This window comes from Halichoerus grypus, chromosome 4 (assembly GCF_964656455.1).
Source record: "Halichoerus grypus chromosome 4, mHalGry1.hap1.1, whole genome shotgun sequence".
Taxonomy (NCBI): domain Eukaryota; kingdom Metazoa; phylum Chordata; class Mammalia; order Carnivora; family Phocidae; genus Halichoerus; species Halichoerus grypus.
The window spans coordinates 140,596,620-140,623,388 of record NC_135715.1 but is presented as its reverse complement, the minus strand read 5'-3'; the positions used below and the strand labels follow the sequence as shown (position 1 = coordinate 140,623,388).

General features: G+C 35.9%; 2 protein-coding genes and 1 long non-coding RNA gene across 3 annotated transcripts in view; all 3 read left to right on the top strand.

Annotated features, from left to right (window-relative positions):
- Positions 1-26,769, top strand: part of TTN (titin) — a 274,297-nt gene that overhangs the window by 126,407 nt on the left and 121,121 nt on the right. Inside the window, 27 exon segments of the mRNA XM_078071037.1 lie at positions 75-152; positions 640-723; positions 981-1,064; positions 1,263-1,343; positions 1,553-1,852; positions 3,331-3,405; positions 4,190-4,264; positions 4,914-5,006; positions 5,573-5,650; positions 6,601-6,669; positions 6,954-7,037; positions 7,186-7,476; positions 8,301-8,381; positions 9,139-9,216; positions 16,007-16,090; positions 16,203-16,286; positions 16,370-16,453; positions 18,836-18,919; positions 20,945-21,028; positions 21,112-21,195; positions 21,328-21,411; positions 21,548-21,631; positions 21,760-21,843; positions 21,974-22,051; positions 22,466-22,549; positions 22,998-23,078; positions 23,345-23,422. Of these exon segments, the coding sequence (XP_077927163.1) occupies positions 75-152; positions 640-723; positions 981-1,064; positions 1,263-1,343; positions 1,553-1,852; positions 3,331-3,405; positions 4,190-4,264; positions 4,914-5,006; positions 5,573-5,650; positions 6,601-6,669; positions 6,954-7,037; positions 7,186-7,476; positions 8,301-8,381; positions 9,139-9,216; positions 16,007-16,090; positions 16,203-16,286; positions 16,370-16,453; positions 18,836-18,919; positions 20,945-21,028; positions 21,112-21,195; positions 21,328-21,411; positions 21,548-21,631; positions 21,760-21,843; positions 21,974-22,051; positions 22,466-22,549; positions 22,998-23,078; positions 23,345-23,422 (2,628 nt within the window).
- LOC144381509 (uncharacterized) lies at positions 11,633-12,291 on the top strand. Its single transcript, XR_013446771.1, has 3 exons — positions 11,633-11,687; positions 11,808-11,891; positions 12,220-12,291. It is a non-coding gene; the product is annotated as an uncharacterized LOC144381509 (long non-coding RNA).
- Positions 23,615-26,689, top strand: LOC144381448 (uncharacterized). Its single transcript, XM_078069943.1, has 6 exons — positions 23,615-23,684; positions 23,893-23,976; positions 25,422-25,505; positions 25,743-25,823; positions 26,334-26,408; positions 26,682-26,689. Exons 1-6 carry the CDS (start codon positions 23,615-23,617, stop codon positions 26,687-26,689), a joined length of 402 nt encoding a protein of 133 aa, XP_077926069.1.

Genomic DNA, 26,769 nt, shown 5'->3' with positions numbered 1-26,769 from the left:
AGATGTTAATTGTGCTTTATAAAGATGTGTTGTTACTAGTAGTTAGAACTTACCAATAAACAATATCTTTAAAGTGCCTGAGATTCCTAAGAAGCCAGAGGAGAAAGTGCCTGTGCCCATTCCTAAAAAAGAGAAGCCTCCACCAGCTAAAGGTACATCTCTTTATAATCCATCAGTGGGATAATGTGATAATTTACTCATGTAGTAGAACTTGACAAGCTGTATCACTTCTTTCCCCATGACAATATTAACAAGACAGGGACCACCCAACTGGCTATAGGAAGAGTTTACCATGTATTCATCTCTGAATTTTGCCATGGAAGCATGCTGATGCTGAGTGCTTGGCTCTTCCTCTTTAGTGGAAAGTTCTTAAAGTAAATTCTTATTATAATACCAAAATGGACAAAATCACCATTTCCCAGGCATTGTATGTTGTCTTTATCACTGGTCTATGTTTTCTCAGTGTTCTCTATTTAAATTTTTGTGCATCTCCTGGCCTTTGTTTCATGGCTATTATTCTTATCAATCTTAAAGAGTAAAATTGTATGATGCTTCAATAAAGTCTTAAAATTGCTGGATATCTTATCTAAAATTGCTGGGTGAAAAATCTGACACTAATCCTACTTGATATCTTTAAAGTTCCTGAAGTGCCCAAGAAACCTGTACCGGAGGAGAAAGTACCAGTACCGGTTCCTAAAAAGGTGGAAGCTCCACCTGCCAAAGGTACATGAACTCGCAGAAACTTTTTTACTTCACATTTGCATATAAGGAAAAATTAACTGGTTCAATTCTGTGTTCTTTGGGGATGCACCTCTTTAATGTTGCTTTATGGAAAAGAAAAGATTTTATTTTAAAGATAAAATGCTTCTTGAAATACCTTGGTCATACTTTTAGTACCATATCTTAATCTTTTTTAGACTATTCTTAACCTCAAAATTTTATGTTGTGTAACATTTTTTTTCTAAATAATTTCTTTAAAGTGCCAGAAGTGCCCAAGAAGCCTGTGCCTGAGAAGAAGGTGCCAGTTCCTGTTCCTAAGAAGGTAGAGCCTCCACCTGCAAAAGGTACATTACTTCATCATTTAAGTACATGAAAAAAAAAAAACCCTTCCACTTATATATGTCCATATGCAAATTCCCCCATAACATTTAAAATTTGTTTAAAAATTTGTCTTACTACAAATATTAGGTGATTGTTTTCACATATATTGCTCTAAGACATATAAAAGAACACATTCTTAAAGACAAATAATATTTTTAAAGTGCCAGAGGTGCCCAAGAAGATCATCCCAGAGGAAAAGCCAATACCTGTTCCGAAAAAAGTGGAAGCTCCACCACCCAAAGGTACATTAATCTCAAACAGAACCAGGGCAAAAAGGAAAACTAACCGGTATTATTCAGCCTTGTTAATTACAATTAATGCTTCATGACCTTGAATCTGATGACAATTGATGCCTCTATGATCACAGAATATTTGCTTTTCATGTTGTCTCATTGTCATGAATAGTGTACATACAAGTGACACTTGTACAATTGAATAAATATCTTTAAAGTGCCAAAGAAGCGTGAGCCAGTTCCAGTTCCTGTAGCTCTACCTCAGGAAGAAGAAGTTCCATTTGAAGAAGAAATTGCTCCTGAAGAGGAAGTCCTCCCTGAGGAAGAGGAATTTCTACCTGAGGAAGAAGAAGTTGCTCCTGAGGAAGAAGAAGTTGCTCCTGAGGAGGAAGAAGTTGCTCCTGAGGAGGAAGAAGTTCCTCCTGAGGAGGAAGAATTTATACCTGAGGAAGAAGTTGAACCTGAAGAAGAGGAAGTTCTTCCAGAAATTAAACCTAAGGTGGCAGTACCTACACGAGGTATAGCAACTCTTCTTAGAGTCCAGGCCTCTTTTGTGTTGAATTCTGCCTTTCCATCTTTTTTTATTCATCTCCAGCTTTATCTATAATACTTCACTCTTTATGTTGTCTAACATCTAAATCTTAGAAAGCATTCCAGACATGTGTGCTTTCATTATTGTGTCTATCGTGTGGGTCTGTCTCTTGGAAATGATTTGAATGTCTTTTCAAATTTAATGATATGAAATGTTATTTAGTTGTTTATGGTCTTATTCTCATTTGTCTTTTTGTGATATATATAATACTGTGCTTGTGATTTTTAATGTCTTAAAATGAATGTTTTTAAGTGCCTGAAGTGCCAAAGAAACCTGTACCTCAGAAGAAAGTCCCTGTTCCTGCTCCTAAAAAAGTGGAACCTCCACCACCCAAAGGTATACCTCCCCAAAGTGAATACACATTCTTCATCCATAGCTTCACCAGAAAATTACGGTGGAATTGGGGTTTAGGAAAAGTTATATTTATAAAACAGATAGTCACATTTTTCTTTCTAAAAATGTTCAGGAACACTGATTTCCACTTTTCATTGGATGCAAAGCAGCATTCAAGAACAAAGATAAAAGGATTGTCCCCAAAACTGCCACAGAAGTTCTACCTAGTGGCCTGTCATTTCATATAGATATTCTGCAAAGCTAAATTATCTACACAAAAAGATACCTGAAAAATATAATGAATAAATTTTCCTAAATTTCATCCTTCAACGATTTATATGAATTGCTTTTATAACACCAGGATGAAATGAAAAAATGATTGAAGTATTTATCAAAACACTGAATAATAGCTTACGTCTTCTGATACATACATATAAATGGCAGCCCAGCAGGTTTTGATTTTAGCCTTGGCTTTGTTCCTTGCTGTATTATTCTGAGCAAGTCTTTTAACCAATCTGAGCTTCAGGTTTGTCTCCTATAAAATGGGGAGACTGATATAAGTCCTAGTGGGCTCAGATATTGTTGTGAGGATAAAATAAAGTTAAGATATGTGGAAGTGTTCTATCACTGAATGAATTATCCAGATCAGTTCATAGTACAGAATGAAGTCCATATATTTATACCTTAAAGCTCATTATTTTCTGCCAAAGGACATGATATCACTACTTAAACGTAACACCTCCACCAGATTAAATAGTCATAATCAATGAAATAGTAAATCCGATCCTTTATTAGACTTCAAGGGTTCAGAAATACTTTATAAATAATGATTTAATAAATTACTAGAGACATTTAAATGGATGAAATGACAGCATCTGTCCTCTGATATTCAAGTAGGTTGCTGATTCCTCGCTCTACCAAACCTATTTCTATCATAACACTGGGCTCCCAACTTGCCCTACGACTCTATCCTGAGCAACTGTTGCATGTGGTCTTTGTGTGTGAACTTCTTGCGTTCTCTCTTTTTTGTCCCTCACAATAAATTCTTATCATGAAATGATGTCTTTAAAGTGCCTGAGGTTAAGAAGAAAGTGCCAGAGAAGAAAGTAGTCATTCCTAAGAAAGAGGAGGTTCCTCCTGCCACAGGTACTACTATTCCCAAGCACATTAAACGCTGCCATTTCTTTCTTTTGCCTGTAAGAGTCAAAGTGTCCTCTTTCAGTATTTGTTAGTATAACTTGTATTATTGCTATGTCTATCGTCTCTGTGTTTGTGCAACTTAAATTACAAAATAAAATATCTTTAAAGTGCCTGTGGTGCTTAAGAAACCTGAACCAGAGAAGAAAGTGCCTCCTCCTGGTCTTAAGAAAGCAGTGGCTCCTCCTGCCAAAGGTACATCACCCAAACAAGGATGTGTTTGCTGGACCGATGTTGAACTGTTATGCTGTCCTCACAGATGTTCGACGTAAACGCTTGTCTGCCTTGTATGGTCTGTCATTGCCATTAACCGTCTGTGACTCTGGTGCACCCATGTTTGTGCTAGGTCAATTTTTGCACTTTCTGTTTGTGTGTTTTATGTTGATTCTTACGTATGTTATTTCTAAAAAATAAAAACATTCAACTAATATATCTTTAAAGACCCCAAAGTAACTAAGAAGCCAGGCCCTGAAGTCCCCTTTGCTCTTCCTAAAAAAGTAGAGGCTCCAGCAGTAAAAGGCAGAATATCTCTTTAAATGGGCTCTTAGTCTTAAATCACACACCTCTTTATTTTTGTTTTATTAATTGATTCTGTGAAATCTCCATGTTTCATCTTATGCATGTGTATCTTGATACTTACTCCCTTGTGTTGAAAAACGGGGAAACTTGGTCTTCATGCACTCTTCATTCGTTCTTGCATTTTAAGTGCCTAAAACGATCAATATCTTTTAAGTTCCTGAGGTACCTAAGAAAGTGGAAGAAAGACAAATCGTTCTCCTTGAAGAAGAGGAAGTTCCACCAGTGGAAGGTAGATGACTTTCTAAGAAAATAGATTTTCCAGGTCATCATTGTCTTATCATTGTCTAATATTGGAAGGAGGCAAATGCGCATTTCACTTCAGAAAATAAACATATTCAGACTCTAAAAGAAATCATTATTTACCTAATAGAAATTGGGCAGGCAAATTAAAATCAGCTGACTCTCCTTTCTTACATGCTTAGCCAATTTGTTGGTTTGTTTGTTTCATTTTAATGACAGTCTTTGAAAGGAAACTGTATTTGCCATGGGGAATTTTTCGTCAAATGATTTGGTTGGTAATAGTGGGATAAACCTACCGAAAAGAAATTCCAGTTAAGCCTGAGTAGCTGATACAGAAAATCTGACGTCTACACCTAACTGAATGTTCTCCTTCGAACAAGTCCACCTCCATTAAAAATAATAATAATAATTTCAAATAAATTCTCTCTGACATCTTTTTTATTCTGAAATTCTAGAAAGGGCCTAACATATTTTGAAGACTCAGTAGATTTTTTTCAAGGACTAGTGAGTTTGTACATGCATTGGAAAGGCTGAGCTATGAATTACCTATGTTTAAGACAACCTCCATTTTCAGATATACCCTTTTAGTCTAATATTTAAGAGAATTCTAATTTACAAAATAATAATCTTTTTTAAAGTGTATGAGGAGCCGGAAGAGCCTATTCCAGAAGAAGAGATCCCTGAAGAACCACCTAGCATAGAAGAGGTGGAGGAGGTGGCGCCACCTAGAGGTACTGCTGCTTTTAGGAGTTGGACATTTAAAATCTATGGTGGTCCAAATCTTTCTCAGCATAAGTCTAAATCTAATATTCCTTAGGATACTTTTCTTACATCTTATTAATGACAAGTTGAAGATCAATAATTAATGTCACCTGAAGTGCCCTGCCCAACTTTTCTACTGCATCTACAATACAATTCTTGTATTATTGGCACTTGAAAGTTCCCTAGCCAGACCCTATTGTTACACTTTCTCCTAGGTTTCTCGTTTTTAGTTTTTTATTCTGTATTAAAGTGGGGGAAATCTATTTCTGTGTTGTTTACTTTTTAGAATAATTCTTAGCCTATTGTTCCTGAAGACTGTGGCAAGCTCCTGCATAACTGGTATTACATTTGCTAATAGGATTAAGAAGTAATAGCCTTCCACCTTTACAGTCACTACTGCATATGCATAATTACCATTTAGGTTGCTAATATCTTTTAAAAATAAGTCAACGTTTTGTGTTATTTTTTGCATATATGGGTGTTGTTCTGTTCATTGCATGTCATTTTTCAAAATGTCCCTCTAATATCTTTGAAGTGCCTGAAGTGGTTAAGAAAACAGTACCTGAAGCACCTACTCCTGTTCCTAAAAAAGTGGAGGCACCACCAGCTAAAGGTATAGCAAATCTCAATTAATAATGTCTTTAAGCTCCAATTAACGTTCTTTAAAAAAAAAACAAAACAGAAATGTCTTCTTTGATTGCTTTCTTAGAGTCACTTAAGTAGCAAACTTCTGAAATTGATTGAGGACCAGTAAAAAAATGTAACCCATTTCATATCTTTAGCCTTTTTTGGAATGTTAATGGATGATTATGTTAATGGTGGCTGTGTGTGTATAAATTACTCCAGAAGTTTCTCATTCTAAACAGCTGAGAATTTTAATGTTAATGAGTGCATCTCTCTATGCTTATATACATAACAATAGATCCTTCTTCCCCACATTCCATTCATAAATTTTATTCCATTATATATAGTTTTCTCACGTTATTGTAATTATGTATACTATATTGTAGGGGAAAAAAAATCTGTTCTAATGGTTGGATGATAACTATTTTAAAGAGCCTCACATCCTTTCTAATATTTGGTCTAAGCATTTCAAGGTTATTACAAAATATCTACTTCTCTTTGCTTCCTAGTTAGGTTAATGCTTCAGGAGTGCTCTTCACAGATAAGCTTATGCTGTCCCTATCACAGTAGGCATCCCCCGCAGATAAAATAGTGCTCAGAGGAAGAGGACACCTGTATTAGATACTCTATTATGGTAATCACTTCAAAAAAGTCTTCATCAAGCTAAAAATAGTAGAAGTAGGTGCAATGTTGGTAATCCCTAGTATTTAAAAAAAAAAAAAATAGAACAGCACAGATTCCTGTGGACGTGTCTTCGTCTTATCTAGTTAGCACAAATAAGTGATCTGGGAAAATATCTTTATTGTCTGTAAAATTGGTGTCCACTAATACAGAGTGACTCCTTATGCTTTGATTATTATAAAGATGTTGTTTTTGCCATTTTTATTTCATTCATTATTGAGTATTGTCAGCTAACTGAAATGCCTAATATCTTTAAAGTGCCAAAGAAGGTTCCTGAGGAAAAAGTAACTGTTCCTGTTCAGAAAAAAGAGCCACCTCCAGCCAAAGGTACATATTCCGTTTTAAAACTGAACTTCCTGTTAATAATTTTCATTAAGATTTTTATGTTGGGGGCACCTGGATGGCTCAGTCAGTAGAGCGTGTGACTATTGATCTCAGGGTCATGAGTTCAAGCCCCACATTGGGTTTGGAGCCTACTTAAAAAATAAAATTTTTTTTAAAATTTAAAAATTTAAAAAAAGATGATGTCTCTGTGTCTTGACTGTTTTTTGTCTTTTGTCTATGAAAACTTGCTCTTGATAGTCCTAAATATTTAAACTGTATCTTTAAAGTGCCTGAAAAGAAAGTCCCAGAAAAGAAAATCGCAGAAAAGAAAGTCCCTGTGCCTAAAAAAGAAGCTGTTCCCCCAGCTAAAGGTATTTTTGGAAAGATCTTTTCCATATCTTCACGTATTATTGCATGAAAGCCTTTTTTTTCAGTTGTTTTCATTCTGTATTTTGGGAATTTATATCTTCATTTCTTCTGTGTTTAAAAAAAAATTTCTTAAAGTAGATGCTCTTTTAGGAAGGACCGTCCTTGAAGAAAAAATATCAGTTGCCTTCCACAAAGAGGAGGTAGTAAGAGAGAGAACAGAATTAGAAGTAGTGGAAACACCAGTGGAAGTGCTTGAGGAAGAAGAGTTCCATGAAGTTCAAGAATATTTTGAAGAAGAGTTCCATGAAGTAGAAGAATTCATCAAAGTAGAACGACCTAGATTCGAAGAAGTACACAGAGCTGAAGAGGTCCATAGGGTAATAGAAGTTTTAGAGACAGAAGAAGTGGAAGTATATGAAAAACCCAAAGCTCCACCTAAAGGTATAGGTGAATTCCGTTGCTATTACAAATTGCTATACCTTGCTCTAACTCATTTTTTTAAGTGCATTTCATGTCCAATTTGGAACACTAGAAACCCACTTACTTTCAAAGTTAACATCATGGAATGCTTTAAGCATGAGCTTCAACTATTTGATGCAAAGATTAATATGGAGTAGAGATTAACCTTACGGTGCATAATTTTAGCAGACAAGATAATGGTATTTGATATCTACTTATCTAAGGAGCTCACTGTATGAATTTGTAGATTCTTTCTTGAATCCAGCTAAGAATGATTGTTACAGGTGCCAAAATATCTGACCAGTGTCATCAGTTGAGTGAAATAGAAGCTCCTCAGTTCACTGAGAAATTTACATGTTCAGGCAAAACAACTATGCTTTGTTAACAGGAGTCAGCTGTTCACAAACTGATCATTGCTTATCAAAAGTTTCTGCCATTTTATATTTTCATTAGAGAAATAACATTAAGGAAGCAAATGAAGCATTGGTAACACCACCTGCTCTCTAGTATTTTTTGAGGATAAACCGTGATACAAATAAATTCTCTTTGGTACCACTCCAGATCTTGCACAAATTAATATGTGTGTAATATGAAGGAATATGTGTGTGTGTGTGCTTATTATTCATAGTAAATCTACAATATAGATGAAATTTAGCAAAATCAACGTCTTTCTTGGAAGTGTAATGTAAATTCAAAAAATATAAGTAGATAAAGCATTTATGAGCTCTCACTGGACTAATTGTATTGGTAGTGCTCCCTCATACTTCAAGAACTCATTCTAAATCTAAACACTAATATCTTTGAAGGGCCTGAGATATCTGAGAAAATCATCCCTCCAAAAAAACCACCCACTAAAGTTGTTCCTCAAAAAGAGCCACCAGCTAAAGGTATTTCATTAGCGAAACTTGATTGCATTACAAGTTTGTGTTCTTGATGTTTTTCTTCTGTGTTTTGTGTTTTTGGAATTTCTAAAACAAACTAATATCTTTAAAAGGGTTGAGGGGCCAAAGGAAGTAATACCAAAAGAGAAAGTCACTGTTGTTATGCCTAAAATACCCAAAGTAAATATCCTTATTAACCAAATAGTGCACCTAAGTTTCCTTCTTTGGTACTATTCAATTGTATATTCACTAACATGCTTATTGATAAATCCAGGTTTTCCTTTTAATTCTTAATTTCAATCATCTAGTAATAATAAATACATAGTGACTATGTGTTTAATGTCCCTGCTTTGTTCATTTTTGGGAACCTCTTGAATTTTACAACAGAAATAAAAAATATCTAATAAATAATATATACTTGTATGTTTAAAGTCCTTGAATTATTTAAGAACATTATCACTGAAGAGAAAGTACCAATTATTCCACCAAAACAAGCAGAAGTAGCACCAGGAGAAGGTGTCTTGTTAATTTTTCTTGTCACGTTCTTACGATTCTAACATGGGAAATTCTTCTGGATTTCTGTTGTCATATTTGTTATCAAAATTCAACTCATTTTAAGTACTGTAATATATGTGATAAAGTGATAGCTCTGTTTCATATTATGACCATGTCATGTTTTGTGTTTACATTTCTCTTATGTTGTGCTTGTTACAAATCTTTATGAATGTTTAAAAGTAAAAAAAAATTATTACTATCTTTAAAGTACCTGAAGTGCCCCAGAAAATTGTGGTAGAAGAAAAAGTACGTGTTCCTGAAGAGCCCAAGTTTCCACCAGCTAAAGGTACCCACCTTTGCTGATTTACCACTAAAACCCCCTTTTATTCACTTACTATGGAGCAGAGAGAGAGAGAGAGAGAGTGAGAGATCTTTCTCCCCTCAATGCCACAATACAGCTGAATTATGTAAACTTCAGTTTATGTTCTATAACAATCCTCCATTTTGTGATGTCCCTCTGGATTCAAAGGCATCAGCCTAAAAGTTGTTACTGTTTTTGTTGATATTCTTCTTAAGCCATAATTAAATGATATTGACCCCCTCAACTTCTTTTCAAAAATAATTTATTTTAGAAGCTATTGTCAAGGAGCTCTGGAAACAAACATTCCAGATAACAGTAGAAAATGATGCTAAAACCTGAAGACAAAGTATTTTTAATATGACAAATCAAGAATTCATCAACAAGGCAAATCTAGAGAGATGCACTGACTGTGTGTTTAGTTGGCTTATGATTTTGGAATTCTTGGCATTCTTCTTGTTAGATCAACCCTTTTTGTCTTGATATTTTATACCCGATGATGATATTTTTTAAAATAAATATCTTTAAAGCACCTGAAGTACCCAAGAAAATTGTTCCAGAAGAAAAGGTTCATGATGCTCTTCCTAAAAAGCCTGAAGTTCCACCAACTAAAGGTATACACTGAAACTGATCATGACATGAAATGACTGTTTAGTTATTCATGGTTTAAAGTGAATGTGTGTGATGTTAAATCCTTGTATTTTGCTTATTTATATTCTTAGAATACTTGTTATTTATAACAATTAATATACTAATATCTTTAAAGTTCCTGAAGTGCCTAAGAAAAGTATTCAAGAAGAAAAATCTCTTTCTGAAGACACAACGATATACAGTGAGTGTAGAAAAACTGGTGGTTCTCTTTGGTTTCATTTGTGTTTGTCTTCATAGCTTTTAAAAATAAGTATACTAATATCTTATCAATGTCTAACATGCCAAAAAAATATTTGGCTAAAATTAAATAATTTAAATGGTTATTTGTCTCAGACAAGGTATATTTCCTCACCAATTAAAAAATAAATAGTCCTGTACTTATAACATTGCCCAATTTTAGAGAAGTCGTTTGCTTTTTTGAGTTTGTCATTGTCTTGTCTGTTAACCTGTTCTGTGTACAAATAACTTCTGCTTTGAAGCAATTTATTTTCTCAGGCCATGAAGTAACTTTAACTTCATAATAATATTTTAATTGGATTTTATAGAATTAAAATGTCCCTTTATTATTTTTTTACTCTTTACAGCCATCATTGGAAACATTTTGATAATGTTGCTCAAATGACCATAGATTTATAAGGCCATTACAACATCAAAAGAATTCCTAAGCCATTTTTCGTTGGCTTTTATGCAAAATTATGATTAAATAATTTGAGGAGTAAAATAATCTGAATAATAAAATATTCTGAATAGAATACTATTCAATAATCTGAGTAGTGAAAATGCCAGTACTCAAGATATTCTTCCATTTATTTTAATCTAAAAAATACCAATAGTTCTGATATTCTTTCATTTATTTTGATCTAAAAAATTCCCTGTTTAAACCCATTTTTTTTTGTCTGTAATACTAGGTTGGGATAAATATATATGATGACTCCCTCCTTTGAATATCCTTTCTATGCTTCAGTTAGGTTATTGCCACCAGCCAGTCTTCCTTTCTAAAAGCTAGAGAAATCTTTATTTTCTTCAGCTGCCTTATTTTCAAAGATTTAATTCTTTTTCTTTTTCTTTTCTGCTTCCAGTCCCTACATGGTTGTTAAACTACATAGCCATAAACCAGATATGGTTTAAAATTATAGCCAACTAGGTTCCTGGGAAAGGGAAGGACTTAATATGAATTTCCAGTAGGTCAAATGTAGGAGAATTCTCAATATGCAACTCAGTATCAACCCTGTTCTTTATGGACAAAACTAAGAGCAAAGGACAATTTTGCCAATAACTTTCTGGAGACAAAATAGAAGAATTATATAGTCCCTGGCCAGTGAATTCCTCTATTTTATTATCATCATAAATGAGAGTTCTATATGATAGAACTGGGAATGAGGCTTTCTCTTAGCTGATGTGTTCTTGTCACTAGTTTGTGTCTATGTACTACTGGTAATTTGGGTGATGAGGGTGTACTATGTATTATGTTTTCTTAATACTGTTCGCCATTGCCTTGAAGTGCCCTTAATTGTATAAATACTAATATCTTTAAAGTTTATGAAGTATCTGAAGAATCCACCACAGAAGAAAAAGTACTTGTGACTCATCCTCCAAAGACGAAAATCAAAATAGCAAAAGGTATATAACACCAATGATCTAGTCTGAAGAAAATTTATTTTGGGCTGATTTTAAAAGCTCTATTTTTTCCTTCACTGTTTAAAACTATACTCATATCTTTTAAGTGCCTGAGCCACCCAAGAAAGCTGTTCCAGAAGACAAAATATATGTGACTATTCCTAAAAAGAGAGAAACACCAGCAACTAAAGGTACATTTCAGCAACATCAAACTTGGATGAATAACTTTGGATTCAAGACTCAAAAATTGTGTGTTATATAATTTACTATTTTCACAACTTCTAAGTGTTAACCTACTAATATCTTTAAAGAGCCTGATACGACCAGAGAAGTTTTTCCAGAGGTGGAGTTACCTGAGGCTGTTCCCCAAATTCCAGAGCATCCTCCACCTGAAGGTATAATTCTTAGTTACGAAAATCTAAAGAGAATCTTTCTTCTTCAGTCTGCAAAATATGTTGTGTTTTGTGTAGGTTCTCAGAACCTCTAACACTAAAATATTAATATCTTTAGGGCCCCCAATGTACCCAAGAAAAGGAACTTTCTATGACTTGCCTCCCCCCCAAAAAAAGTCCCACTAAACAATGTACAAGGATAAACAATTAGAACAAAAATTAAATTTCTAATTTAAAGTTACAATATCTGTTAATATACCTAACTTTTTAAATACGTTGTGTCTTCATGTCTTTGCCTTTTCTCAACTAAAAAATACTAATATCTTTGAAGAGTTGGAAGTCTCCAAGGAAGGTCTCCCAGAGCGGCAAGCTCCTATTGCTAAAAGAAGAAAAATACCACCACCAAAAGGTACAAGCCAAAAGAAAGCTGACTTTCATATCTCATGATTGTAGTTGTACTTAACACATGTAAATATACTAATATCTTGAGAGCCCCAGATACTACGAAGGAAGTCATTTCAGAGAAGTGGGTCCCCCAAAGCAGAAGGTCAACTGGGTATATACATGTTCCCATGAGTTATTCAAGAGAAAATAGAGGAGGGAAAAATCTATAACTTATCTAAATGGAAGATGCTTGGGCTATAAAGTTTAACTATGAGGTCTTCAGGGAATATATGGAGACACAGAATGTGTAGATGTGACCCAGATGGATCCTTCAATAAGAAATAGCTATTACTTGGTGATTAACGTAACAATAAAAAAATTTTTTTAAAAAGAAAAGAAAAAAAAATAGCTATTACTGTTTCCAAAAAAAAAAAAGAAAAATATCAGACTAGCTAGAAAAAAAAAAAATCTACATAAGACCACCATAATATTTGTATCCCTGAAACTAGATTGAATTGGCTTAACACTCCCCCTTTAAAGCAGAAATCAGTGCCATCAAATGACAGAGGTGCTTGGCTGTAGACTGTAAATCAGTAATTTAACTCTCCATGGGGTTGAAATTTCAGAAGATAATATAACTGCCCATTGGAATTGCTTTTTTATTAAAATAAACTTACTACTAAACATAAGCATATGAATTTAAAATAATTCTTTTCCCATAAGACTTAAGTATAGAAATATTCTCAGAAAACCATTACTTAAAGACAATAAAATATTAAATTCAACTTCAAGCAGTTTTTTTTGTAGGATGGTCTCCACCTGAGAGCCTTCTAAAACTAAGGCAATTAAAACTAGTTAACATTGGAATTCTGCACTGACTACTTAGTTGTTCCTCTTATTATCTTTTATTTTTTTAGAGTCCTGCATTTTTCCATTTTGAATATTTTTAGGTAATTCTAAAGATGAAAAAGTTTTAAGACATCCAGCATAAGAATTTCTTTACGATATCCACAATATTCTGTAAGTTAAGCGACATCCAAACACTTTGACATGATTTTTTTCAGTCTAGAATCTTTAGGTCATTCTCCTCTCTCCTATATTTGAAAAACGAATACCTTTCTAAAGTGCCTAAGGTAAGGGTACAAAATGAAGCCTATCCAGACAAGAAAGAAGCTGTTATGTTCTCCTCAAATTAATAGCTAAAAGTGCATCATTAATTATACAAAATCAATTTTTTTCACTTGAAGCTAATTTTCCATGATCTAATTTTCTATACATCTATTCCAAGAAATAAAATTACTAATATTGATAGTACCTGAGGTGACCAAGAAAGTAGCTCCTGATAATCAAGTACTCACCCTGTCATTAAAGAATCAGATGCGGGGAGCAGGAAGGTCTCCCAGTCTGGGGCATTCCTGTAGGTGGAGTTAGGACTAAAACTCTTCATGACTCTGAAGTTCAATGTATTAATTTCTTTAAAGTGCCTGAATCACTCCAAGAAGCTGTCTCTGTAAGGAAAATACCCATGGCTGCTCCCCCTGAAATTGAAACACCTTCCAGTAAAGGTATCAATCATTCTATCATTCCTGCTTTCATTTCTTTAATAAATGGCAATTATGTGTGTGGTGCTAGGGAGCTGGGGAATAATAAACAAGGACAATTAGGACTTGATTCCTTTCTTCGAGACTTTATACATCATCCAATTTTTAAAAGAAGCGCCCTTGTAGCCAGAAATACCACTTTGGTGTAGTTAATGTAACTAACGTCTTCGCTGATGCCTTAACCTCTAAGCTTGATACTAATATCTTCAAAGTGCCAGAAGCCATGAAAGAAGTTGCTCCTGAAATGCAAGTATCTGAGGATTTTCCTAAAGAGCCAGAACCTCTGCCTATAAAAGGTACGTGATACTTGCAAACGGATACTGAAGAAGAAATTATCTGTCCTCTGCTCTTACAACTATGCTTTTCTAATGTTCTTTGTAACACCTAAATGTAAACATACTAATATCTTTCAAACACCTGAAGCTGCCCAAGAAGTTCCCTCTCAAGAGAAAATATTTGTGGGTGGTCCTATTCAAATAGAAACCTCTTCTATTAAAAGTATTCATTCAACAAATGCTTAGTAAGGAGGGTCTACAGTGTCACAGGAACTAAGCCAAGTGCTAGTGAAGGGTGAGCACCTCTTCCTGAGGATCCCACTAACCCCTAAGACTTAGTTGACTGGGGGAGCAAGGGGAGAAGAGACTTCTAGAAAACTACACTTGCCAACTTATTGTGGTTACTGTGTTCACTAATCCTTTTACATCTTAAATGTGAAATACTAATATCTTTAAAGTGCCTGAAGCTCCTCAAGAAGTTGTTCTTGCAAAGAGAGCTCCTTCCAAAAAAAGAGAACCTCCTTCAGTTGAAGGTACAAGTGACCATGCCCTCAAGCTAAAGAAGAAATAGCTCTTGTAGTCTTGAAAATATTTTGCTATTCCTAGTGATTTTCATAACACTAAATATTAAAATACTAATTTCTTAAAGTGCTGGAAGTGCCCCAAGAAATTGTCCCTGAAAAGGAAACATATGTGATTCCTCACAAAAAGCCTGAAGTTCCTCATGATGAAGGTATATGTTGCTGGAAGCTTAGAAATTTGGGGAAATGTCTTTTCCTGTATGAATGTGTTTCCTGTCTGTACTGATTCTTCTAACTCCTCAATGTAAAAATATTAATATTTTTAAAGTGCCAGAGGCGCCCAGACAAGTTGTCCCAGAAAAGAAAGTGCATCCTCCCCAAAAGCCTGAAGTTGTACCTGTCAAAGGTACATTCTAAACCACCCTTTATTTAAGGTGGGGTAGGGAGGGCAATAGCAAGAACCACCTGGCTAGACTTGAAAGGTCTTTTGATGTATAAATGCAGTTCTTGTCTGTGTTGATCCTTGTGACTCAAATGTAAATTTACTAATATCTTCAAAGTGCCCAAGGCTCCCAAAGAGGTTGTCCCTGAAAAGAAAGTGCTTGTGGTACCTTCTAAAAAGCTGGAAGTCCCACTTGTAACAGGTATTTGTCATCAACCTTAGGTTTAAAAAGATATAACTCTTCTGCTCTTGAAAATATTTTGCTTTAGTGGTCTCATCATTTTTAAATGTAATTTTACTAATATCTTTTAAGTGCCTGAAGGTCCTCAAGAAATTGTCCCTGAAAAGAAAGCACGAGTGGTGCCTCCTAAAAAGCCTGAAGTTGCACCTGTTACAGGTACTTGTCACTTACCTCAGTTAAAAAGATATAACCCTTCTGCTCTTGAAAATGTTTTGTTCCAGACATCTTCATAACCCCTAAATGTAATTTTACTAATATCTTTTAAGTGCCTGAGGCTCCCAAAGAAGTTGTCCCTGAAAAGAAAGTGTCTGTGGCACCTCCTAAAAAGCTGGAAGTCCCACCTGTTACAGGTATTTGTCACTGACTTTAGGCTTAAAAAGACCTAACTCTTCTGCTCTGGATAATATCTTGTTCCAGGCATCTTCATAACCCCTAAGTGTAATTTTACTAATATCTTTTAAGTGCCTGAGGCTCCCAAAGAAGTTGTTCCTGAAAAGAAAGTGTCTGTATTGCCTCCTAAAAAGCCGGAAGTCCCACCTGTTACAGGTATTTGTCACCCACTTTAGGCTTAAAAAGAACTCTTCCGCTCTTGAAAATGTTTTATTCTAGTTGTCTTCATAATTCCTAAATATAATTTTACTAATATCTCTTAAGTGCCTGAGGCTCCTAAAGAAGTTGTCCCTGAAAAGAAAGTGTCTGTGGCACCTCCTAAAAAGCCAGAAGTCCCACCTGTTAAAGGTATTTGTCACCAACCTTAGGCTTAAAGAGACATAATTCTTCTGCTCTTGAAAATATCTTGTTCCAGTGGTCTTCATAGTTTCTAAATGTCATTTTACTAATATCTTTTAAGTGCCCGAGGCTCCCAAAGAAGTTGTTCCTGAAAAGAAGTTGCCTGTGATGCCTCCTAAAAAGCCCGAAGTCCCACCAGCCAAAGGTAGTCACCCCCATGTCACTGTGTTTGATACTGTCCATTTGTCTCTACTCTGTCTAATCATGAAAATACTAATATCTTTAAAGTGCCCGAGGTGCCCAAGGCTGCTGTTCCAGAAAAGAAGGTGCCTGAAGCTCTTCCTCCCAAACCGGAGAGTCCTCCCCCTGCAGGTAATGTCAGAGCCCTACATACTAGGGAGAAAACTGTTATTTTAGCTAGAAAATTATGTATATAAATACGACAACATAAAGGTGGTATGATTCTAAAGAAAAGAAAGTCAGAAGTTAATCAGAATATCTTAGTGTATAATGACATGGTACAGTCAGCAATTTTTTTCACCTTTTCTAAACACAAATTACCAATGTCTTTAAAGTTCCTGAGGTACCGCCAAAGGAAGTCATCCCTGAGAAGAAAGTGCCTGTGGCCCCTCCTAAAAAGCCAGAAGCTCCACCTGCTAAAGGTATTTATTCTTCCATGTGTTGTTGGTCACCTGTTTCAGGGGGCTGGGAAAAGTGTGTATAGATGCGTCCGCCTGTCTCATAAATTGTATTTGCTTGGGTAAATGTGTTGGCAATATTACCCCATTATAATCTCTGACTAAAAAATACTAATATCTTCAAAGTTCCTGAAACTCCTAAAGAAGTTGTCCCTGAAAAGAAAATGTCTGTGGTTGTGCCCAAAAAACCAGAAGCCCCACCTGCTAAAGGTATTTATTCACATTGCCCTGTTAAGAAGAAAAAATATTGTCTTGTGTTCTTCCTAATCATTGTAATATATGCCTTCACTATTCATAAATTCTAAAAATACTAATATCTTTTAAGTGTCTCAAGTTGCTCAAGAAGTTGTCCCAGAAAAGATAATTCCCAAGGCACCACCCAAAAAACCAGATGCCCCACCTGTCACAGGTACATGTTAGCACTGACCTCATTTTGAAGAAATATTACTTTTCTCAAGAATAATTTTAGCCCATTGCTCTTCAATAACTTAACTTTAAAACTACTAATATCTTTCAAGTGCCTGAAGTTGCTCAAGAAGTTGTCCCAGAACCGAAATTTCCCAGGGCACCACCCAAAAAACCAGAAGCCCGACCAGTTTCAGGTATTATTCACTCGTGTCCTTACCTAAAGAAGAAATACCTCTTCTGCTCTTGGAAATATTTTTAGTCCATTGACCTCATTAATCTAAATGTAAAACTACTAATATCTTTTAAGTGCCTGAAGTTCCTCAAGAAATTGTCCCTGAAAAGAAAGCACCAGTGGTGCCTCCTAAAAAGCCTGAAGTCACACCTGTTACAGGTACTTGCCACTCACCTCAGATTTAAGAAGATAAAACCCTTCTGCTCTTGAAAATGCTTTATTCTAGCAGGCTCATAACCCCTAAGTGTAATTTTACTAATATTTTTTAAGTGCCTGAAGTTCCTCAAGAAGTTGTCCCTGAAAAGAAAGTGTCTGTGACACCTCCTAAAAAGCCTGAAGTCCCACCTGTTAAAGGTACTTGTCACTCACCTTAGACTTAAAAAGATATAACCCTTCTGCTCTTGAAAATGTTTTGTTCCAACAGTCTCATAACCCCTAAATGTAATTTTACTAATATCTTTTAAGTGCCTAAGGCTCCCAAAGAAGTTGTCCCTGAAAAGAAAGTGTCTGTGGCACCTCCTAAAAAGCCAGAAGTCCCACCTGTTACAGGTATTTATCACTGACTTTAGGCTTAAAAAGACATTAGCTCTTCTGCTCTGGAAAATATCTTGTTCCAGGGGTCTTCATAACCCCTAAGTGTAATTTTACTAATATCTTTTAAGTGCCTGAGGCTCCCAAAGAAGTTGTCCCTGAAAAGAAAGTGTCTGTGGCACCTCCTAAAAAGCCGGAAGTCCCACCTGTTGAAGGTACTTGTCACTCACCTTAGACTTAAGAAGATATAACCCTTGTTTTGTTCCAACAGTCTCATAACCCCCAGGTGTAATTTTACTAATATCTTTTAAGTGCCTGAGGCTCCCAAAGAAGTTGTCCCTGAAAAGAAAGTGTCTGTGACACCTCCTAAAAAGCCGGAAGTCCCACCTGTTGAAGGTACTTGTCACTCACCTTAGACTTAAGAAGATATAACCTTTCTGCTCTTGAAAGTGTTTTGTTCCAACAGTCTCATAACCCGCAAGTGTAATTTTACTAATATCTTTTAAGTGCCTGAGGCTCCCAAAGAAGTTGTCCCTGAAAAGAAAGTATCTGTGGCACCTCCTAAAAAGCCGGAAGTCCCACCTGTTGAAGGTACTTGTCACTCACCTTAGACTTAAGAAGATATAACCCTTGTTTTGTTCCAACAGTCTCATAACCCCCAAGTGTAATTTTACTAATATCTTTTAAGTGCCTAAGGCTCCCAAAGAAGTTGTCCCTGAAAAGAAAGTGTCTGTGGCACCTCCTAAAAAGCCAGAAGTCCCACCTGTTACAGGTATTTATCACTGACTTTAGGCTTAAAAAGACATTAGCTCTTCTGCTCTGGAAAATATCTTGTTCCAGGAATCTTCATAACCCCTAAGTGTAATTTTACTAATATCTTTTAAGTGCCTGAGGCTCCCAAAGAAGTTGTCCCTGAAAAGAAAGTGTCTGTGGCACCTCCTAAAAAGCCAGAAGTCCCACCTGTTAAAGGTACTTGTCACTCACCTTAGACTTAAGAAGATATAACCCTTGTTTTGTTCCAACAGTCTCATAACCCCCAGGTGTAATTTTACTAATATCTTTTAAGTGCCTGAGGCTCCCAAAGAAGTTGTCCCTGAAAAGAAAGTGTCTGTGACACCTCCTAAAAAGCCGGAAGTCCCACCTGTTGAAGGTACTTGTCACTCACCTTAGACTTAAGAAGATATAACCTTTCTGCTCTTGAAAGTGTTTTGTTCCAACAGTCTCATAACCCGCAAGTGTAATTTTACTAATATCTTTTAAGTGCCTGAGGCTCCCAAAGAAGTTGTCCCTGAAAAGAAAGTATCTGTGGCACCTCCTAAAAAGCCGGAAGTCCCACCTGTTGAAGGTACTTGTCACTCACCTTAGACTTAAGAAGATATAACCCTTGTTTTGTTCCAACAGTCTCATAACCCCCAAGTGTAATTTTACTAATATCTTTTAAGTGCCTGAGGCTCCCAAAGAAGTTGTCCCTGAAAAGAAAGTGTCTGTGACACCTCCTAAAAAGCCGGAAGTCCCACCTGTTGAAGGTACTTGTCACTCACCTTAGACTTAAGAAGATATAACCTTTCTGCTCTTGAAAGTGTTTTGTTCCAACAGTCTCATAACCCACAAGTGTAATTTTACTAATATCTTTTAAGTGCCTGAGGCTCCCAAAGAAGTTGTCCCTGAAAAGAAAGTATCTGTGGCACCTCCTAAAAAGCCGGAAGTCCCACCTGTTAAAGGTACTTGTCACTCACCTTAGACTTAAAAAGATATAACCCTTGTTTTGTTCCAACAGTCTCATAACCCCCAGGTGTAATTTTACTAATATCTTTTAAGTGCCTGAGGCTCCCAAAGAAGTTGTCCCTGAAAAGAAAGTGTCTGTGGCACCTCCTAAAAAGCCAGAAGTCCCACCTGTTACAGGTATTTATCACTGACTTTAGGCTTAAAAAGACATTAGCTCTTCTGCTCTGGAAAATATCTTGTTCCAGGGGTCTTCATAGTTCCTAAATGTAATTTTACTAATATCTTTTAAGTGCCTGAGGCTCCCAAAGAAGTTGTCCCTGAAAAGAAAGTGTCTGTGGCACCTCCTAAAAAGCCGGAAGTCCCACCTGTTAAAGGTACTTGTCACTCACCTTAGACTTAAGAAGATATAACCTTTCTGCTCTTGAAAGTGTTTTGTTCCAACAGTCTCATAACCCCCAAGTGTAATTTTACTAATATCTTTTAAGTGCCTGAGGCTCCTAAAGAAGTTGTCCCTGAAAAGAAAGTGTCTGTGGCACCTCCTAAAAAGCCAGAAGTCCCACCTGTTAAAGGTATTTGTCAACAACCTTAGGCTTAAAGAGACCTAATTCTTCTGCTCTTGAAAATATCTTGTTCCAGGGGTCTTCATAGTTCCTAAATGTAATTTTACTAATATCTTTTAAGTGCCTGAGGCTCCTAAAGAAGTTGTCCCTGAAAAGAAAGTGTCTGTGGCACCTCCTAAAAAGCCAGAAGTCCCACCTGTTAAAGGTATTTGTCAACAACCTTAGGCTTAAAGAGACCTAATTCTTCTGCTCTTGAAAATATCTTGTTCCAGGGGTCTTCATAGTTCCTAAATGTAATTTTACTAATATCTTTTAAGTGCCTGAGGCTCCTAAAGAAGTTGTCCCTGAAAAGAAAGTGTCTGTGGCGCCTCCTAAAAAGCCGGAAGTCCCACCTGTTACAGGTATTTGTCACCAACCTTAGGTTTAATAAAACCTAATTCTTCTGCTCTTGAAAATATCTTGTTCCAATGGTCTTTATAGTTCCTAAGTGTAATTTTACTAATATCTTTTAAGTGCCCGAGGCTCCTAAAGAAGTTGTCCCTGAAAAGAAAGTGTCTGTGGCGCCTCCTAAAAAGCCGGAAGTCCCACCTGTTAAAGGTATTTGTCACCAACCTTAGGCTTAATAAGACCTAATTCTTCTGCTCTTGAAAATATCTTGTTCCAGTGGTCTTCATAGTTTCTAAATGTAATTTTACTAATATCTTTTAAGTGCCCGAGGCTCCCAAAGAAGTTGTCCCTGAAAAGAAGTTGCCTGTGATGCCTCCTAAAAAGCCCGAAGTCCCACCAGCCAAAGGTAGTCACCCCCATGTCACTGTGTTTGATACTGTCCATTTGTCTCTACTCTGTCTAATCATGAAAATGCTAATATCTTTAAAGTGCCTGAGGTGCCCAAGGCTGCTGTTCCAGAAAAGAAGGTGCCTGAAGCTCTTCCTCCCAAACCGGAGAGTCCTCCCCCTGCAGGTAATAATGACACTACCAAAACTATTATTTTTTAAAAGAAAACTCTCTTCTTAGTGTTGTAAAAATCTGTTTGTAAAATATTTCCTATGCTTTAGTCAACTCTAGCATTAAAATGAGCTTGTCTCTTTCAAGTGCATGAGGAGCCTGAGGAAATTGCCTGGGAAGAGCCTCCAGCGGAGGTTGTGGAAGAGCCAGAGCCTGTTGCTCCACCAAAAGGTACTTGGCCAGCTGCTAGGTGGCCTTAGCCAATTTTCCACCCCTCTTGCCCTGAAAATTCTGGACATTTTGAGCTTTTTGTCTTATTTCTCATTCATCTTCACTGATTCTAAAAAATAAATTCTAATATCTTTAGTGACCGTGCCACCCAAGAAACCCGCCCCAGAAAAGAAACCACCTGCTGTCATTGCCAAAAAACCTGAACCACCACCAGTGAAAGGTATTTCTCACTGCCATTAACCTCCGACAGAAAAATGTCTGTCTTTCAAGGGTTGGGTTCCACTGCTATACCTAATGATTTTCATGTAATTGAAACGATGAGCTAAAAACAACTAATATCTTTTAAAGTGCCCGAGGTACCCAAGGAAGTTGTTCCTGAAAAGAAGGTGCCTCCCGTGGTTCCCAAAAAACCAGAAGTCCCACCTGCTAAAGGTACATATAGCTGTCTAACATGTGATGGAGGATAAAACCTCCAACTCTTAAAAAGTATTTTGTTCTATGCAAATGTGATGAATGTTTACTAGTGACTCTTCATAATGTTAAAATACTAATGCCTTTAAAGTGCCTGAAGTTCCAAAAGAAGTTGTTCCTGAAAAGAAAGTAACTGTTCCCAAGAAGCCCGAAGTCCCACCACCGAAAGGTACATGTCCCTAATGAGATTCTGCAGGAAAGCACTCACTCTGGCTTCAAAAGTTACTTATTATAGGACACCCTGTTGTTTGTCAAGCTTCTTATATTCACAATTACAAACCTGCCATTCTGGATTTTTAGGGTTTAAATGTTTTTAAATAACATCATTGGTTTAAAAACAGACAAACAAAAATAACTGATGCATCTATTATGTGCATCGAAGAGTTTACTAATATGGTTTTGTTAATCTGCATAGGCCACATTTCTCTCCCTGCTATGCAGATCTCAGAACAGATTACTGGCCTTGTGAATTTTGTTCTTGGATTTGTCTCTGGGTTATTTGACCTAGATGTGAACTAGAGGTGGTATAAATTTCATGTACTTCTCAACTATCCAGAAGTAAATCTAACTAATATCTTTAAAGTGCCAGAAGTGCCAAAGAAACCTGTCATAGAAGAGGAACCAGCCATTCCTGTTCCCAAGAAAGTAGAGTCTCCTCCTCCAGAAGGTACACGTAAGACCATTAATGAGCTTGCCACTCATGTCAGCTGCTAATTTAAGCCTTGTTCCTCTTTTTTTCTTATTCAGTATCTCTTGGTCATTTTCTGTCCTTTATTTGTCTTAATCATTCTTAATTAGCTCTGATTTGGGTTATCAATCAGCAACATCTACATAGGGCATCATAAGCTGTATTAAAGTTTCTCTAATGCGCACAGAAAGTAGGACAGAACTAGTGACTATAAATGACACTAAACGCCAAAAGGGCTTTCCAAGCATTCAAATCAATAGAAACAGAAGTCAGTGCAAATAAGATAGATTTCATCTTCACAAAACTAAGAGAAAATATTAATTAAAACAAGGGAAGAAATCACAGTTACTAGTTTTTATGCTCAGTGTTTTGTGCATTTTACACTATTGTTCCATACATGGAATTAAAATTAACTATATCTTTAAAGTATATGAAGAACCAGAGGAAATTGCACCTGAAGAGCCAGTTCCTGTTGCTGAAGAGGAGCCAGAAGCCCCACCACCAGCAGGTACAAGGCAGGATCCTGTATTGTACAGGAAAATACATCGTTTGATTTTTATATCTATTATGTATCTTCTTTAAGGTAAAATGTAGGTCTCCTCTCTTTCTTGAAATTCGACTTCATTGGCAAGAACAGAAGTCATTTGCACACACAAAGCTATAGAATTTTACAGTGTGCATACCAAAGGGATGGGTGTGATCTTCTTTATTCATTCATTAGTGTTAAGCTTTTCATTGTAATCATTTGACTCAAAGAAATTCCTATCTTTCAAGTGCCTGAAGAACCCAAGAAGATTGTTCCAGAGAAGAAAGTTCCTGTTATCAAAAAACCAGAAGCTCCACCTCCTAAAGGTACTTACAGTAAAATAAATCAATATTTGCTTCATTTTTGTGTGCTGTCTAAAATTCGACTGTCTTTATTATGTATTGTGTTGTATTATGCACATTACTGTTATCTAAATGTTCTTGTCAAATTAACGTGTACATATTGCATCTTGCAATTTTATATTATTAAATGCTACTAATATCTTTAAAGTACCTGAGATGGCAAAGAAAGTTGTCCCAGTGAAGAAAGTCCCAACTGTTAAGAAGCCAGAAATACCAGCAGCTCAAGGTATTCCCATCATCACTGATACCATTAGTATCATTGTTTTTTTAAAGTAATCTGTTATCTGTCCTTGTTGTTTCGAAACTAGGGACAAAAATGTCCTTATTTTGTTTCCAATAATGTTAATACTTCTCCATTAACTACATATCCTTTATTCTTAACATTTAAAATGTTTCTAAATACTCTTTTTAAAATACAACTAATATCTTCAAAGTGCCTGAGGTGCCCCAGAAACTTGTTCCAGTAAAGAAGGAACCTGTGCCTGTTACCAAAAAACGAGAAGCCCTGCCAGAAAAAGGTACCTACCGTGAGGAAAAAATACAGATCTCCCTGAATACTGTCGTAGCATTTTAATGATAGTTCTTATGCAAAACCACATTTCACAGATGAAAATGGGGAAATAATGAGGGCAAAGAGAAAAAAAAAGAGATAGATAAGCAGGAGAAAACAAATAAATGAGATTCAGTTGTGCTATGACAGGGTTCCATGTGGTAGCAAAGCACCTCCTCTGATTCAAGGGGTAGAACAGCTCAATTCAGCATATTTTGCTGAATGTCCTACCACTAAAAAACAGCATACTAGAAAAAATAAGATCTGGTCCTGTCTTCAGGCAATTTCAAGGTGGTAAGAAGAAAGCCCAGCACAACTCTCATAGAGACAGGAAGTGATCACACCTACAAGAGTATCAAGGGCTATAGAAACACAGAGCAAGGGAAGATAAATTTCAGGAAGAGGCATCAGGGGAAAGCTGTATGAAAGAAATGAAAATTTAAGTTTTGATGGATTTTGACAGTGTATAGCAATTGAGGAAATGGTTTTCTAGGCAAAGGAAAGATTTTTTATCGAAAGGCACAGAGGTAGAAGAGTCTAGGAAGTTCAAGGACCTTCAAATATATTTGTACAATTTGAGTATGAATTGGTTGTGGGGTATCTTGAAAGAGAGTCTGGATATAAAGCTGAGGATCATATTTTGGAGTTCTTTGAATGCCCATATCGGGCGTGTCCTTTATTCTGTAGGCAACAGGAAGCTTCAAAGGCTTTGAAGCAGGTGCACCAATCAGTAGAGGTCAGGCTTCAGAAAGATGAATGGCAATAGTTCCAGCTGCTGGAAGACAGTGATAATAGTCAAGAGCCACTGCAGATATTTAGGGTCATTAAGAGTTGGACAAGATCAGTGGTGTTAGAAATGTAAAAAGAGTGAGAGAGATGGGAGATCGAATTGGTGTCTATTATGGAAACAAGGAAGTAGAGGAGCCCAAGATGATTGTAAGGGTTGTAGCTAGATATCCATGGGAATGGTTCATTGGGTCACTAATTAACATTAGAAAGAAGATAGTGAATATATTTTTCACTTTTCAAATATAGAAGCTGGGAATATGCATCTGGAGCTTAGGAAAGAGAATGGAGCTGGAGATGTAGATCTAGAAGTCATCCACAGAGAAGTAAGAGTTGAGAGTGCAGGGGTGATTGTTCACAGAATGTAGAGCCAGTTTTTTAAAGCTTCAGAGTTAGACCAGTGGAGAACACTGGCATTTAAGGGTACACAGAAGAAGAGAAGCAAATGCAGAAGGCTGAGAAGACTCGTTTATAAAACTGGAATGTCCAAAAGGGTGCCATGCCTCCAAAGCCATATTATCCACTAAGTCTTATAAAGTTCTTTCCACTGTATTCTTTGCCTGCTGTTTGCAGAATCTTGCACATCTTCTAAATTCTTAACAGTAAACAAAATCAATATCTTTAAAGTGCCTCAAGTACCGAAGGAAATCATCCCAGAAAAGAAAGTGTCCATTCCTATTCCTGAAGAGCCAGAAGCTCCACCCATCCAAGGTACACGGCTGCTCTATAAATCTTGGAAAGATGACAATTGTCTTAAACATCTTGCTTTGGTTGCAGATAGGTTTTATGTATTTGTCTGCTGTCTGTCTTTATGTAGTGAAGTTGTTGATATTTTGGGGTCATCTGAAGAGTATGTTATAGAGTATAACTAAGTTGATATGTTGCAACTTAGCAGTTGGAAGATTCTATTGTGAATATAGTCTCAAATATAATACTGTGTTTTTTAAGTTGAAGAGTCTCCTGAGGAAATAATGTATGAAGAAAAAACATCCATAACCATTGGTAGAAAAGTGACTCCCCCTGTTGAAGGTATATATATATGTAGATATATATATATGTATGTATAAATATAAATATTTTTAATCTCTTAAAGACTCCTGCTAGAAATAAAAAAACTATTCATAAGGTGATAGTCTTTCGTGAAATTATATACAGAAGTATTCCAGCATATGCTTGCTTCATTTTTCAAATAGTTATACTTTTTTGAAGTAGAATCTTTAATTTGATTTTTCTTGATAGTAATTAATAATTCCCAGAGATACAGTTTACAAGGCAAAACTGGGAAAATTGCATTGGATTCTCAAACAATAACCCCACATCAAATTTTAAAAGTCATCTCATTTGCCATCAACATACATCAAATAAAGTAGTAAATAGAATGTTTAAGTATAATAGAAATCTTACCTCTTTTTCTGTAAAATTTGTATGAATTGTATATTTTTGTTTTTTGTGACTACAATCTTTACATCTGTGTGAAATTTGTATGAGTCTTTGTGAAGAACTTTACAATCTCATATCCTCTGTCAACATTCTTTAAAGAACGTGAAATTCAAAAGTACGTTGAGCCTGAAGAACCTGAACCTGAGCCACAGCCAGAAGAAATACCAATACAAGGTATTCAGTTAATTGGACTTAACTCTTCATCATCATGTTCTTCATCTTCATATATGTTTTATGTTCTACATCTGTGTGTAAGATACTCTTTTAAACGTGCATTTCATTTTTATGCATCGATGTCGTTTGTACTGTTGATCTCATGTCAGTGTGGCTTACACAGATGTTTCCTTTGTTTTTATTAGTGCCTTCACCATATTTCTCATCATCTGTGTACAAATTTTTGTGTTTTATGTTGGATACTGTTTTATGTTTCATGTTGAATACTAATAGGAATTTAAAAAGCAAACTTTTTACTTGATATATATGTATGTTTAAATTTCTACTGAGTATACCATATATCCACATGCTAATTAACATA

Bases quoted from the DNA above. Each gene is read 5' to 3' on its own strand.
- LOC144381448 (XM_078069943.1), top strand. From the start codon at position 23,615: ATGGCAAAGAAAGTTGTCCCAGTGAAGAAAGTCCCAACTGTTAAGAAG. The intron at 23,977-25,421 runs GTACCTACCGTG...ATATCTTTAAAG, and splicing joins AGAAGCCCTGCCAGAAAAAG to TGCCTCAAGTACCGAAGGAA. The intron at 25,824-26,333 runs GTATATATATAT...CATTCTTTAAAG, and splicing joins AGTGACTCCCCCTGTTGAAG to AACGTGAAATTCAAAAGTAC.